A 15659-nucleotide genomic window follows, 5' to 3' on the forward strand; every position below is an offset into this window, starting at 1 on the left:
GAAATATATATTTAAATTTAATATATATTTAAAGAAATATAGTAAGTAAGCAGTATAGAGTAGAACTGAGTACTGGTAAGGGATTTTCTCTCTGTGTACTAAATCATATATTTATTTCTTCTCTAGGTAACATTTATGGAGTAGTTTCTTGCCATGCTTCAGATGACTTGGCAGAATTGGCTTCTGTATATAATGAAGATCCAGAACAATTAAAAAAAAAGGTATTCTCTATTTAAACAATATTTATAGTGAAAACAGTTCTGTTAGGTAATCTAGATAACTTATACTTGCTTTGTTGGTCTCCCAAGGATACTTATAGATGTGTTCAGTTTTGTTTCTGTCAGACTATCCATAACTTACTAAGATAAGTTTGTGTATGCCATTCTTTAGAACTGAGACATCAGCTGTAATATACCATGTCTATCAATTTTAAAATTTGGAATAAATTCTCTGTAGTAGTAGTTGAGATGCTATGCACAAAATTCAACAAAATTAAAAAACCCCTGGATAATTTTTTATTATTGTTAATTATTTGTGGAATATTATCTCAATAGTATGATAACACTTTTAAGCTCCTCTTCTTATTCTATTTATGATGATCAGAAGAATTTGCTACTATTAATCTTGCTCCTAATATATTCCATTATTTTATAGAAAATGTAAATATAAAAATGTATGCAACTTTCCAAGAAAAATCAAGAGTTATGAACCTGAGTTTTTTTATATTTTCTTAGGATTTGGCTGAATAACTTGCTGAAGTTCTTAGAGAAACATAAACTTGTATTCAATTTTATCACTTTTAATTTGTCACCTGGCTTTTGTTAGTGAGCATTTTACAAACATGGTTTTGGTTCTCAGAAGACCATTGTTTGGAACGGCACAATTACTTTATGCAACTTCAGCTGCATTACAAATATTAATATATGCCCCAAGCATGTGATGAACAGATGAAAATTAGCAGGAATAGATTGCTTCTTGCCAATAAAGAACAATGAAAGAAATATAGCAATCTTCATGCACATAGCATTATTTTCAAATAGACTTCTTTAAAATTTACTCTGTATCTACATCTTCCCCTATGTGTGGAACAGTATTAATGCATAAATATAGTGCTTAGTTCCACAGAAAGTAAAACAAATCCCAAATGCAGAACATTCATTTTTCCAAGTAAAAATGTAAAATAGATTTTAAAAACACATAGAAATATTATATTACTCTAGAAAACAATATTTTGATTGATACATTTGCAGTATTCAATGTCTAAGGATTCCAGTCAGTAGTAAGTTTCCTATTATTATACTTGGTGTATGATTATCTTGTTCTGGAAGATTTTTATAATGTTCTGGTTTTCAATTTTGTTTCTTGTTTCTTAATGACGATATTAAACTGTATTAGGTATTATTTGAAATTGAAAATGAAGACTTGCAGATTGCTACAACACCTAGTTATAATAGTCAGTTCGCTAGTGATGCAGTGGTCACTGATGACCATTTTGTTACAGGTAAGCAAACACCTTAATTGTTTGGTTGAGTTGATCTTTAGCATCATATTGGTATTTCCTGCTTTTCTGTTTTTATGAGTATCATAACATTCTTTGTAAGGAATTGCATGTTACAGTATGCAATATACTTCATTAATTTAACATGAACACATGCCTGTGTTTTTATCTTATTTCAGGATCACAAAATTATCCTAGTTTTTAATGTCTTGATAAAAACTTGTTTCAGAAAATACTACCCCATAATTATTTAACTAATTATTAATACAAATGGATGCCAAATTGGAAGCACTAAGCAGTTTGTGCTTTGGCCACAACTTCTTTTATTTTTTTTTAGTCACATTGGCTGGGAATGTTTCCCTTCGCTATGGCCTTTGCATGTTTTGGGGTGGAGTGCATCAGTTATAAAACTCCTGCTGATAGCCACAGAAGACATTCATCCTGAAGCCAAAGTATAAATCTGAAATATACACTGGTAGAATAAGCATGATTGTAGCATGAGTCAGTAAATGTGCATCATCGTAATAAGACATCTCTAATAGAAAATGCTTACATTGTACTTCTGAATTCCTTAGAGATATATATTGCTGGCTATATCAGCACAGAATCCATCTCTTGTCAGTACTTTAAGACTGTTTAATATCCTCCAGTACTTATTAGGCAGTTAAATAAAAGTTTTTCTTGGTTGATTACAATTTCATAGCTGATGTTGAAATGAGTATAAGCTTTACTCATCATGAAGTAGAAGAAAAGTGTAGACAAGAATTTGAGCAGTGGGAGAAAAGACAAAAGGAAGTTGAAGATGAGAAGAGAAGAAAGTGGAAAGCTGAGAGGGAAGCACAGGAAAAACAGAATGAGGAAGAACATGCAAGAAGAGTGCGGCATCTGGAGGAATCTGAGGCTGAAAGAATAAAATTAGAGCTTTTTCATACGGTAATTAATAATATTGAAGCAAATCTGTTCCCATCTAGACAGTATGGATTCAAGATCGATGTGAAAAAGAGAGTAGTATCCCAAACTGTATGATTGTCCTAAGCTCTTTCTACTTATGATACCAAAGTGAGATATAAGACATATTTAAGTATGATCCATTGAGTTTTATGTATTTACTGTTTTGATCAACAGTGAATTAATTTGCTGTGCTAAATGTTAAAATGTTCTTTAGGCTTTGCCCTTACTACATTTTTATATTATGACACCAGCAAAAATACCAGAAATAAGAGTAGTGCTAAATTACTCACAAATGAAAAATGGTCACTGTGCCTTAATAGAGAATACTTAATTTGGATCTCCCACCTCAATTTTACATTTAGATTAAAAATCATAGGTGAAATAATCTGAACCAAAATCATTCAGTTCAGAAATGCTGGTGCTGTGCGTCATCCAGGTAAAAGTTACAATACTCTCTTCTCTTGCCTGTACCTGGGATTGATGTATCTAGGAGTGTATGTATCTGCTTCATCTACTGAGTTCTGCCACAACAGAACATGACTCCATATGTTGGCCGATTGCATTCCTAGAGTAGCTGTGTTTTGCTATAGTATGTGGTGCTTAGAATTTGATAACTCTCCACAGAAAAGCATAAGAACATGAACAAATGTAATACTTAGGCATTATACTTGTGGGACCACAATGTTGTATTATTTACTCTTAATATTTGTGTTTTGAGAGAAACATTAATAATGCATTTTCAGTTAACTAATTTATAGCTTTCTGAAGTGGTGACCATCTTGGTCTCAGCAAGGTGTGATTCTGTGAAGGTAATTCAAGCTGTCAAAATTAAGGAAGGGCTTAGTGAGTGAAAAGACCTTTGATCTCTGAAGGCCAGTTCAGTGTCTGATGTAGCTCCCTCTTCAGCAGGCTTCCTTTGCTCTTTGACAACACAAATAATTTTTGGATGTAGAATGGCTTTCTTCCTCTAGACAAAGTGGGACATGTCTCTCTGTTTAGTCACTTTGGTAGTGCTGTTGCTAGCACACTATTTTTGGAGGTTAGAGATGAAAACTAACTTCCCCCATTACAGAAGGATCTAGATGTCTAGTCTCCTACTGTCTGAACAGCATGCCTCTGAACATGCATGGAAATCAGTGCTTAGGCACCTGGGAGAATTTATGCTCCAAGCTGGAAGTGCTAGTTGGATAGACTGGTTCCTTCATATCCTGCTGTATCTTTAAATTGGCTGATAGTGATTTATCTTGGTTCCAACAAGAGTTATGTGGTTCTGAATCAGTTTTTGGTTTTCAGGTACTTTATGTCTCCCAGTTTTCAGTCAGTTATAATTCCAGATAATTTGGATTTTTTTTCTGATTGGGACTATGTTAAGCAAAGAGGGAAACATTATTTATTTGCAAATAGGGAGAAATAGACTTGAACTTTCATTTCCCGTTAAGAAATAATCTCAGTGAAAAAAAAATTCTTTAGCTTTACTTAAGAAAATTCTTCTTTGAAAGATTTTAAGATTACCAGTAACATACCAGTGCAATTAAAGGGGGACTGTTTATGCTACTATAAGAGGGTTTTTTGTTATGTTTCTAGTATCTACCTGTACGGCTTTGAATGGTTGTTTCTTAAGTGCAGTTTTCAACTTCAGTAGTAGTACAGAATTTGAAAAGGAGGTGGCAGTTGTTTGAGTCATTACTGAGATGCTGACTCTGAAGGTATGCATCTGTCAGTACATGGCCAAATCCGCATTACCAATGCAAATGAGCAGTTGTTTATTTCGATCCTCATGCAGCTGAGTTTGTAATTTTAATTCAGACATTTGCAAAAGTGGATCACTGGAAAGTCAAGAAGAAGGGGGATACTGGAGAGAGGGTGTTTTGTGATGTTCCAGGTTTTGTACAATAGTCATTGAAATTATTTTGTTGTGCAGAAACACCAAACTGCAATAGAAGATGAGTTTCTGAAAGAAAAGAAAGCTTGGAGAGACAAAAAGATGCAACGTGAGGTAAGGTTGTACAATGAGCTTTTGTGAAAAGACTGAGATTACTATCATGTTTGAGAGTAAGTGTTTTTCTAGAACAGTTAATAGACCAGATTCTGTTTATTAATGATAAATGTGTGCCAACACTTGTCCTATTTCAAAAGTGATTGAAGTCTATCCTAATTGTTTTGGCCTAGGAACTGATCATGAAGCTACAGTTGCAAATGGAAGAGGAGAAAAATGCCTTGGAAAAGCAGAAAGTAAAAGAAATACAACATCTGGCAGAACAACAAAATACAGCAGCTGTGAAAATCCAAGCTAGATTTAGATCATTTTTAGTCCATAAAAAATATGCCCCCATCCTAAAAGAATGGAAAGATGAAATAAAAAAGAAACAGAAAATACTAGAAGAAATAGAGAGAGAAATGAAAGAAAAAGAGGTAAAAATGAAGAGGCGAATAGAAGAAAATAGGCAAAAGGAAGAAAATAGGCAAAAGAAAGAAAAGGAAAAAAAGACACAAGAACTTGAAAGACAAGAATATTTGGAAGAGATGAGGAGGTGTGAAGAATATGAGAAAAAAAAAGAAAGCCTGAGACTTGAAAGAGAAAAACAGCTGCAAATGAGAAGAGAAGAACAGAGAAAACTAGGAGAAAGTAAAGCAAAAACTGAGATAAGTGAAAGTGGAGAAAACAACAAAGCAAGCATAACAAAAGATAAGCAGACAGAAAATGCAGAAGTGGTAAGAGAACAGAAGAAGGAACTAAATAAGCAAGTAGAGGAACAGAAAGGAAAACAGGCTGAAACAATAGATGAAACAAATAATTGGATGTTTTCAGGAGAAAGAAATTTGACACCAACACCAAATATGCTACGCTCTGAGAAAAAGGAACAAAATTCTAAAGTAAATAATGAGAAAGTATGTATTAATTCAGTAACATATGTAGATGAAAATTACTCACAAACTAGAGATCTTAATAAAACTCTAAATAGTCTTACTTCAAAGGATGAATCTGTTAATTTTGGAGCTAATGACATGGTAGAAAATAAGGTAAATAGTATATGCAGCAGTCCACAAAATGTCCAGCCAAATGTTAGTAATAGAGAAGTCAAAGATCAATTTTCTCAGTCTGAAACAATGAAGAAAACTGTGTTTCTAGGGGAAGATGCTAATAAGGAAGTCAAAGAGACCCGGGACAGAATTCAAGATGTAGCTGAGTGTTCCAGTACACTAGGTCTTCCTGATGATATTGAAAAGAAGAGAATAAACTGGATGAACACATGTAAATCTTGGTCTAAAATATATGAAGAAAACCAAGGAAAGCAAGCAACTATAAAAAAAAGACCAAGGAAAAGTTTAGTTAGCAAGATGCCTCCATTAAGTACACAAAAGATAATTCATAGTGGCCCTTGGAGTACTCTGCAGCAGGTAACTATACAGAAGAACGAAACAGGAAGCTGTGCTACCATCTCTCTCTTTTTTTTCTTTTTTGTTCTTTTTTTTTTTCTTTTTTATTTTAGTTTGATATGTCAGCAGAACACTGTTATGGAAGAGGAGCAGATTGTTGTTGAGCAGGATATAGACCTCTCAGTGAGAGTTCCTCTGCCCAAGAGCAGAATTAGGACAATAAAAATGCCTTTTGAACTCCTGTCTGCACTGTGGAGCAAATTAGTGTGGTATTAGTCCTCAGATGATTGGCAGTATCCTAAGCCTGTAAAAGGCAGGAGCTCGTAGCTCCTATTTTCTGCTAAATGAACATGGCTTTGCCTTTGTATGAGGGTCTGCATTTCAGCTCCTGCTCATCTAGCCTTTTCAGTGTTTTGAGAAGACTAGTCTCTTCCAGAAGCAAGACATTGCTGATCAGCTTCTAGATCAAGTTTTTGCCATAAGGAACATGTGTTGGTTCCCAGCACTTACTTTTCTTACCACTTGCTAACCTATCACTGTATGCTTGCTCTGTGTTCTCATCTTGGTATCCACTCTGAGGTGACATCCTAGACTGCATACACTTTTATACTGAACTACTTCTGTCTGTTCTTGTGCACTCACTCACTCGTTATTTGTGATAGTATGTTAGGAAACAATTCACACTATTAGTTACTTTGCTTAGGATTAATCTTCCATCCATTCATGATAATGTCATTAGCAAAGCATTGGTTTTATTTATTTTAAGGTGGATGATAAAATCAAACAGATTGGTTTCACAATAACTTCTATTTAACATATCAAACCCGTCATTACCATCCTTTTCTATGTGAAAGTATTAACACTACTTGCTTGCATTTTCTAAATTGTTGGTAGCATGTGTTTTGGTCTCTTTTACTTTTTAAAGAAAATAGCCATAATGTAACATTGTACAATGAATGTTCAATATACAGACAATTAATTTTATTTATCAATAAATGCATGTAGGTCTCAACACTTACACTCGAAGATTTGCCAGCTTGTAGCCTCTCAACGTTATCTGAGTGCTCAAATCTTCAAGTTTTGACTCTGAGGCGCTGTGGACTAGTTGCACTGGAAGGACTAAGTAGCTGCAAAGACCTAAAGTATATCAATGTAGAGGTACCAAACACATTTGATTCTTTATAATAACCTGGGGACAACTGCCATTTTTGCTGCTTAAGTGGTTGCATCCAACTTAAATGCATATCTTTTAGTGCCTTAAGAGCATAAGAAAGTCAACAAAATACTCCCAAATGTGAACAAAATTATACCAGCATTATTAAAATTGCCTGAGGCAGGGGATTTTTAAGAAATGTGCTCTTGAGAAAAGGATATTAGCTGAGAACAGTGTTAATATCTGTGACCAAAATATGTCAAAATGCACATTTTCACTATTAGTAAATAGGATTTCAGCGAAGTCATAGCTGTCTTCATTAATGTCTAGTATATATGATGGTTTCTAATCTCACAGGATTTGGGAAACTAGGAAAGTATATGTAGAAAATATCTGTCTTTAACTTCTCCTTACACTTTTTGTTTCAACTTGTAGGCATTTTTCAGAGCCAGAATGAAGTTTGAGATCTATTTTTGTTCTATCCCATCAGTACACAAAAGACATTTTCTATGACTCATCAATTTATTTTCCTAATGGAAAAACAGAGATGCTTTTACTCCTAGCTAGCATTAGGATAAAAATAAGCAATTATGACAGTCTACCATATTTTTACGCTTAATTCTGCTGTTTCACTTCAGATGCTATTTAGTATTCTCCTTTATTGCAGGAAAACAACATTCAGACAGTTGACTGTGAAAATCTAGAAAATCTCTGTATTTTGATTCTGAATAAGAACCATCTTTCATCAGTTTGTGGCTTAGATGGCTGCATAAATCTCCAAAATCTTGAACTTTCCTACAATAGGATCACACGAATTGGTAAGAAAATTAATGAAAAATTATTCCAATTTGTATAACAGTATTTGTGCTGTTTATATTCAGAATTATGCATCCTTTAAATTCAGAGCCAGCCAGCTGCTAAGCCCAAGGTGAATGAGGAAACAGACTTAGAACAGACCTGCATTTTAAAGCATACTCAAGTTCACATTTACTTGTAGTGTGGCTTGGCTACTGCCATGTATTCCATCTACCAGGTCATATAACTGTTGTTAAACAAAGAGAACTAAAAATATTTTTAGAAGGGTCCCTAATATTAGCTGCGCTAACTCAATTGGAATATGCGAGTAGCCTGAGTTTAGTTTATCTACAGAAACAATTAATATTAAGCCTAACCTTGCAACTGCAGAGAATTCCAGTGTGTTTCTGACTGACACAGTAAGTAGTTATACTTTATATTATACTTTATATTATTATCTGTCTGAATCTGTGAACCATGCTAATACTGGGCCACGGCCTCTGTTTCTACCAAAATACTGCCCATTCTGGCTCCAAACTATTGATCTTTATTTCCCTCCCACTCTGGCTCTTCATCACTACTTACTGCCCCAAAGCTGGAAAAAAGAGTGAGTCCAGGGTAAAATTGTGCAAATCATTATCCTACAGGAAGGCTGGGGAGGGACTTTTTACAAGCGCAGGTAGTGATAGAACGAGGAGTAATGATTTTAAACTGGAAGAGGGTAGATTTAGACTATATATTAGGAAGAAATTCTTTACTGTGACGGCAGTGGTATATACTGGAACAGGTTGCCCAGGGAAGTTGTGGATGCCCCCTCCTTGGAAGTGTTGAAACCCAGGTTGGACAGAGCTTTGGGCAACCTGTTCTAGTGGGAGGTGTCCCTGCCCATGGCAGGGGTTGGACTAGATGATCTTTAAGGTCTCATCCAACCCAAGCCATTCTATGATTCTATGATTTAGACACAGCAGGTGTGCCAGCCCCTATTGTCTTTAGAGAGGCAGTGTGTTATATTTGTTAAGTCCAACAATTGGCAAGCAACAGATGTTGCCTGGCATGCTGTCAACCAGTTAGAATTTACATGTACCCAGACCACTCGATGAATGCATCAATACATGAAATCTTACTGACAGGATATCCATGTTTTTTGTTGGACACCCGGGAATTTTTCATGTAGTGAACAAGTGTTTGCCTCTCTGATAGTACTGCCACTAGGACTGTAAATTGCCTAAGGTGTAGATATTGTGTCTCAGCCTCTGGCAGACCAAAAATGTTGCATTGTGAGCCTTGTGTTATGTAGATTTGGTATAGATGTAATCAAGATCCAGAGCCTTTTCTGCTGACAAAATGTCAAGAATGCTGTAAGTAAGTGGAGAAGCCAGTTTTTTGGTTTTTAGAATGATGTATGGAGGGAAGACCATTAGTGGTCCCTCAAAAGGAACAGTTCAGAAAAGGTAGTAGTGAATTGCCAGATCATTACTTCAAGGCTTGAAAGTAGCAAATTTCCTTCAAGAAAGTAGCACAGCAGATAGAACAGAACTAGATATAACAGCCTGCCTATGTACCAGGGACTTGGGTTTTGGTGCATGACATACTGTGATATTTGTACAGACCACCAAAATATGTGTGACTATATAACATCAGTATTATAGTATTAAGAGATTAATCTTCAGAGATTGGTCCATTGAAGTAAAATCCTATGGTCAAGAAAAAAACTTGCACGTGCCGAAGTAATTAATTTTGTATAAGTTGAAACGTGAAACCTGAAAAAGGGACTTTCTAGTTGTAGTCTTAGCCTGTGCTAAATCTAAAGATTGGAAAAGACTGCAGAGGTGGGAATGGAAAGGAGATAAGGAGATTTTGATTTTATTTGTCTTGATTTAGACTTTCAATTTTCTTTAAACATACTTTATTTGCCTGCTAGACAGGAAAATAAATTTTTGCTAGACAGCAGGAAAATAATATAAAACAATTATTAGTCTGACAGAGTAAACACATTCACATAATACATTTATATAATGAAATTATTTCCACTGTTAAAAAGGAGACTGAAATACTACATGGATAATTCAATTGTGTGATAAATAACAAAGGCATATAAACAGGAAATGGGAATATTTTTTTAAAAATCTGTAGATTTAGAGGTTTAATGTTGATGTTTTTAATATTTTTGCAAATATGTACAAATTTGGAATGTTAGTATTTGTGAACAGTTTTTAAAACCTGAGAATAAAGGTATCAGAATATAATTTTTACTGTAAAAGCGTATCAGTACACTGAAGGGAAATAGTAAGTTAAATTGGTTAATGATGCTTCACCTATATCCTTGTGACCAATAGAGCTATCAATAATAGATTCTTATTCATATTTAACTAATTTGATAAAAATGTCTGCAAGTTTACTGTAAGAATAACATAGTATTAGTGAATGACATTTAGGAATGTGGCATCTGTGTGGAGTGCAGTACAGGCCAAGTGGAGTAAAATCCTCTTGTATTTTCTGTTTTGTACAGTGTGCTGCTCTGTTTACTGAGTCTCTAAATTTGACTGGGTAAATAAACGTTCACAAAAATCAGCTTGGAATCTGTCTTTCTCCTCTCTAGAATTGCTTGGAGGATGTCTGGTTAAAACAGATGCATAATACAGGATCTTTTTTCATACAATACCATACTGGTTGTAGTAGTTGCATAGAGTACACAAAAATGGATTTATGGGTTTTAAGAAGTTAATGTATCCGTCCCATCTGTAAATCTTGCAAGATGTCCCTTAGCAATTTTGGAAGCTGAAGTACTGTGCAATATTCTCTGTTCATTCAGCTTTAAGAAAGGCTGTGGGCTTTTTCCTAAGAAATAAGGTTTATTTGTGTTTGTAGTATTTCTGTTTTAATACATTATTGCAGGAAAGTTCAAGCATACTATGATTTATTTATTTATTTTTTTTCTCCTGTCATTGAAATATAGCATTATGGATAGTCATAAATGCTTCTTCAGACCTAATTTTTTTAAGAAAGCATGTAGAAGTACTTTTAATCAAATATCTTAAAGCTTTAGGGTTTTTTTGTATGTGTGTTTTCACCTTCGTGCTCACTGTCAGCTTTCACTCTTATTCATCTTTGTCACACGTAGAAGTTATTCCAGAACTGCACTGATACCTAAGATAGAGTCCCTAGCTGACAGACTCCAGTTGCACTTTGCAAATTGCTAAGAGCTACTTATGTAAAGGTTCTCCACAAATTTTGCTGAAACCTTATGTTTTTCAACAGGATGCCTTTTCCTATATTCTGCTCTAAGTGCTGTTTCTTGCATCATATGTAAAGTAGACAAAATCTTCTGGAAATGTAGAGAAGACTTTCATGCTTATTTTTAATTTTGCATGTGTGCAGAAGAAACATTAAAATATCATCTGTTTGTATTACATTATTCTCTCTTGTGTATCTTTCTGTTGGACTGCATTTGATAGCTGCAGAATAGATTGTGGTCCCATTGTATGTAGCCTTGGCAAGCCTGTTCTGAATGACATTCAGTCTAATTAAACAAGACAGATGAGGAGAAGGAGATGTAAAAATGCTGCTTTGCACAGGATGCAGAAAAGGAAATTTCCAGTTCCTGTATTAACTCCTTGCCTTTTCTTACTGTGTGTGCAGTCTCTCGTCTCTGTCCCACTCCAGACTAATTCAGTGCTTTTAAAGTTTCCAGTACTGTTATGCTGATAATTTAAAAGTGGAGATTTAAGAACTGCTTTTGTGAGAAGTCTTGTGAGCTATTAATTTTAACATTGTCTGAAAGGAAATTATTTTGAGACCACTAGATGGTGCTGGTTCCTTTTTTATTTTTATCTAAGCATAAAAGAAAATACAGACCCGGACCTTGCAGTCAGGATGGTATGTCACGAGCATGTTTGAAATTCTCTCAGAAGAATTAAATGTTTGTATATTTATTTCCTAAACCACAGTTTTGAAGTTACAGAACGGTACATTTGTTTTAGATTTAGGATGATATCTCTCTAATATCAGGCATTTGTTTTCTTTCCATTTAGGTGCTTTTCATTTTTAAGTTATTATGATTCGAAGGTCTGTATTTGATTGGAGTTTTTTAAATGTACTGCTACTTTTGGCATTTAGTTTTTCACTTCTGTTTTCTCCTTATCATTCATTTTCTTTTTCAAATCCTCTTCTGTATTCTCAATAATCTATGGTGCAAACTGGTCTCTGGTTTTATAATCCAGTTTATTTTTGCAAGACAATCACAAAGACATTCACCTCTGTAAAGCTTACACAACTTCCTTTTGGGAACTTGGGAAGTTTTGGATGAGATAAAGATGAGACAAAGTATTATCTCAAATAATCCTGTGAAAACTACATGAAAGAAAAGTAATTTTAGACATTCTTGGTTTTAGATATGTTTTGTAAAGGGTGTCCCTTCAAATGAGTTTTACTGCAGAGATAGAGAAATACTGCTTGCACCTGTAGCAAGTCAGACACATCAGTGCCATTGCAGAGCATCTAGCATGATAGAGACCATGAAAAGACAGTGTGATTTTTTGCTGTTGAAAGAGGATGATTTGGGAAAAATTCTGTGAAAGAAACAGATGCTGACAGAAACCTTTTCCTTTGCATCTTTTTGGACTAGAGATCGCACACGTTCTTGCTCTTTACACTAACTGGCAGTAAGTAGTATGTTTGTTGAGAGTGTAATGGCTATAGAAATATAGCTTTATACTTAAAGGCATTAAGTTTTTTTTATAAACTTCCTCATTAAAAATATTTTATAACGTAATTCCTTAAACAAGGTGTGCTTAAATAACAGAGGTTGTGCTGGCCTAAGTGTTAATACATTTTGTTCTCACCTTGTTGATAACTTAAAGAAAAACTTTAAAAAATAAAATTATGAAAATTAAATTTTAAACATACTGTTTCCATTCTGAGGAGTGATTTTTAAGAGGGCTGTTAGCTTTACATAGAGCCTATAGGTCCTGAGTAGCAGTTAAAATGTGCCTGATCACTAAAAAAATGTTCTGTTCCAACAGAAGTCCCAAAGGGGTTGTGAACTGTTATTATTGCTTGATTTACAGACTCAGAAATTTGTGAACTGTAAATATTGTATATTTGATGGAGTCAAAATACAGTAATTATTTTAAAATCTTATACACAACTAATATTAATTGTTACTATAGATAATATAAATATACTGAAAGTTCAGAGTTTTCTTAGTACTATAACACCATATGTTTTCATTTCATTATGACTTAATTCAGCTAAAATCTGTAATTTTCAGGTGGTCTGGAGTCATTGAAAAATCTTCAGAGATTAATTGTGGACCATAATCAGTTAATCAGCACAAAAGGTCTTTGTGAGGCACCTACTCTCATTCACCTAGACTGCTCTTTTAATCATCTCACGCAAGTTGAAGGCATTGAGAACTGTGGCCTACTTCAAATTCTGAAGTTGCAAGGCAATAACCTCCAGGAGGTAAAAGCTGTGCATTCAAGTGACTGTTGTGTACACATCTTCATTAACATTCGTGTTTTTCAGAATGTTGATCATGTGTTCTTTGTTTGCTGTGGAAAGTTTCATGCTCTTAGATAGACTTTCCTCCCCCCATTAAAGGGAGATTTTTCAAAGATTCAAATGGCTAATGCTCCTAAGTCCTTGAAAAATTGGGCCCTCAGTAATTATAATTCCCTCCTTTGTTTATAGCATGTAGTCTTCAGTTTGTATTATATGATGCTGATTCTTTGTTCAAAACGTAAAAAAAATATTATTATCATTACATAGTTCAGGATGATTTGATGATCTTTGAAATGCCGAAGTTTGAGCCTCAGTATTGAAAATGGGAGTAGTTTGCTAACTGTCGTATTTACTGACAATTATTCTCTTATGAATCTGAGAGAGGAATACCATTGTCAATAAGCAGCAAATAGCTGCATGAATAAAATAGTAAGACTGTGGCTCTTGGGCTCTCGACTTTTTTTTAAATTTAAATTAACTATTCAGACTAGGTAGTAGACAGTAATACCAACTGATATGTAGAAATTATGTGTGACAACTAGTACATACATAATAAGGAAATGATACATATATATAAAATGTGAGTTTTGCTTGTATTTATTAATGATTTATGAAAGGCATCTGGTAAGCATTCCATAGTTTCTCTAATTTGTATGAATTTTAAATAACAATCTATTTTCTATTTAGCTTCCTAGATTGGAAAATCATGTTCTTCTAAGAGAACTATACTTGGATGACAATAGCATTTCTGCTATGAGAATACTTTCTTTATATTGGTTGCCTCTATTGCAGATCCTTTTGATATCTCAAAATAGGTAAGCAAGAAACGTTCTTCCACTTAGATAATTGATACAGAGGACTTTACTAACATAACACTTATTTGAAAAGTATAATTCTCAGTATGGTTAAAATATTACTATCTTTCCTAGATATTCTTTGAAAATTCATGGTTGACAAGGGATGACATTGGCTCTCTTTAGCTAAGAAAATTTGAAACACTGTTAACTATGAAAAGTATTTTTTGCTAATAAAGGTTATATGAAAATATTTTTTGAGCATTGTGGCATTATTAAAACCATGGTGTTTATTTTTTTCCTTTCTGTAGCAATTGTTCTTATAGTGTATCTGTCAAACTTCATATTTCACAACTAGCTTATTCAAAGTAGACTTTAAAGGCTATCTTAAGTGCAACTACTAGAGTTAAAAAGGACAAATGAGAATGTTGGTTTTTCTTTTACGTACATATGTTAATACCCTCCAAAACAAGCATATTTGCTTTAATTTCTCACTCTTATGGTTCACTTTGAGAGGTATAAAATAAAAAAGACGTAAAACTAGATCATGCACTCAAGTACTCCGTAAATAACTTTCTGTTCATTTTCTAAGCTAATCTGTACATCTTTAGAGTTAGAATGACCAGATATTCAGGAGTTAATTTTATTATTTCCTCACTCCCATCCCTTTTCTCAATTTAAATTCAGTTAAAAAATTAAGGAGCAATTATAATTATTTACAATGTGTTAGTAGTAAAATTAATTTTAAATTAGTATAAATTATTTTTCTAAACTGTGGTCATTTAATTCTGAATAAGATTGATCTCAGCTAAAATAATAGAATATAGTCTGTTACACTCAATATACAAAATACACACTGAACTAATCACTTAACTCTCCTGTTAGTGAAGAGGAGATGCTTTTAAAGTGTGATTCATCTGCCATTTTTAGCCATTTACTTTGAGACTATAAGTGCCTGTTTATCTTCATTGATTATTAGCAGTATCAAAATGACCAACTCACATATAGGTGTCTATATTTGAACAAAGGAATCCCATCCTATATGACATTTAGTTCAGCAGAGTCAACTGTAGCTGGGAGCCTGTGGGAGTAACGATCTGTAAGACTGAGTCCTGTTATTATAAGGAATATCCTTCACAGAAAATTAATATTATCTCAGTATACACAACCTATATTTTTATTTAACTTTTCAGATTGTTTTCGTATCATCTCTAATGAAGTAGTATCCATGTAAACTCTTGGATATAAATATAAAGCTTAGCTATACTTACAGAATCCAATCTTCAAGTTGCTGGGCTTTTAAGAGTTTATTTTGTTTTGTTTTGTTTTGTTTTATTAATTCTTCTGGAGCTTAGAGAAAGCACTTCCTGCCTGTGATTAACAAGAATATTATTTGTTAAGTGTTAGATTCTGGATCACTTGTACTGATTCAATTCATATTCTTACCTTTTTTTTTTTCCCTTGCCCTGTTCAGCTTTTTGCAGAGCATACAGTAATATTACTCTATCTTCTTGATTCTTCTTCTTCCTCTGGTTTGTTTTTGTTAACATGAAGGTGTAGGTATACTGTGTGTAAAAAAAAAATAAAA

The 15659-nt window shown here is 33.8% G+C and overlaps 1 protein-coding gene across 1 annotated transcript in view; it reads left to right on the forward strand.

Moving 5' to 3' along the window:
- Nucleotides 1-126: 126 nt before the first annotated feature.
- Nucleotides 127-15659, forward strand: part of LRRIQ1 (leucine-rich repeats and IQ motif containing 1) — a gene marked incomplete at its 5' end in the record, with an annotated part of 101690 nt that continues 86157 nt past the window's right edge. Inside the window, 9 exons of the mRNA XM_010183442.1 lie at nt 127-221; nt 1396-1501; nt 2202-2431; nt 4371-4445; nt 4619-5848; nt 6833-6985; nt 7648-7798; nt 13045-13238; nt 13965-14092. Coding sequence (XP_010181744.1) covers nt 127-221; nt 1396-1501; nt 2202-2431; nt 4371-4445; nt 4619-5848; nt 6833-6985; nt 7648-7798; nt 13045-13238; nt 13965-14092 — 2362 coding nt within the window. The remainder of the gene's footprint in view (nt 222-1395; nt 1502-2201; nt 2432-4370; nt 4446-4618; nt 5849-6832; nt 6986-7647; nt 7799-13044; nt 13239-13964; nt 14093-15659) is intronic.

The sequence above is a fragment of the Mesitornis unicolor genome, unplaced genomic scaffold, assembly GCF_000695765.1.
Source record: "Mesitornis unicolor isolate BGI_N332 unplaced genomic scaffold, ASM69576v1 scaffold26354, whole genome shotgun sequence".
Classification (NCBI taxonomy): domain Eukaryota; kingdom Metazoa; phylum Chordata; class Aves; order Mesitornithiformes; family Mesitornithidae; genus Mesitornis; species Mesitornis unicolor.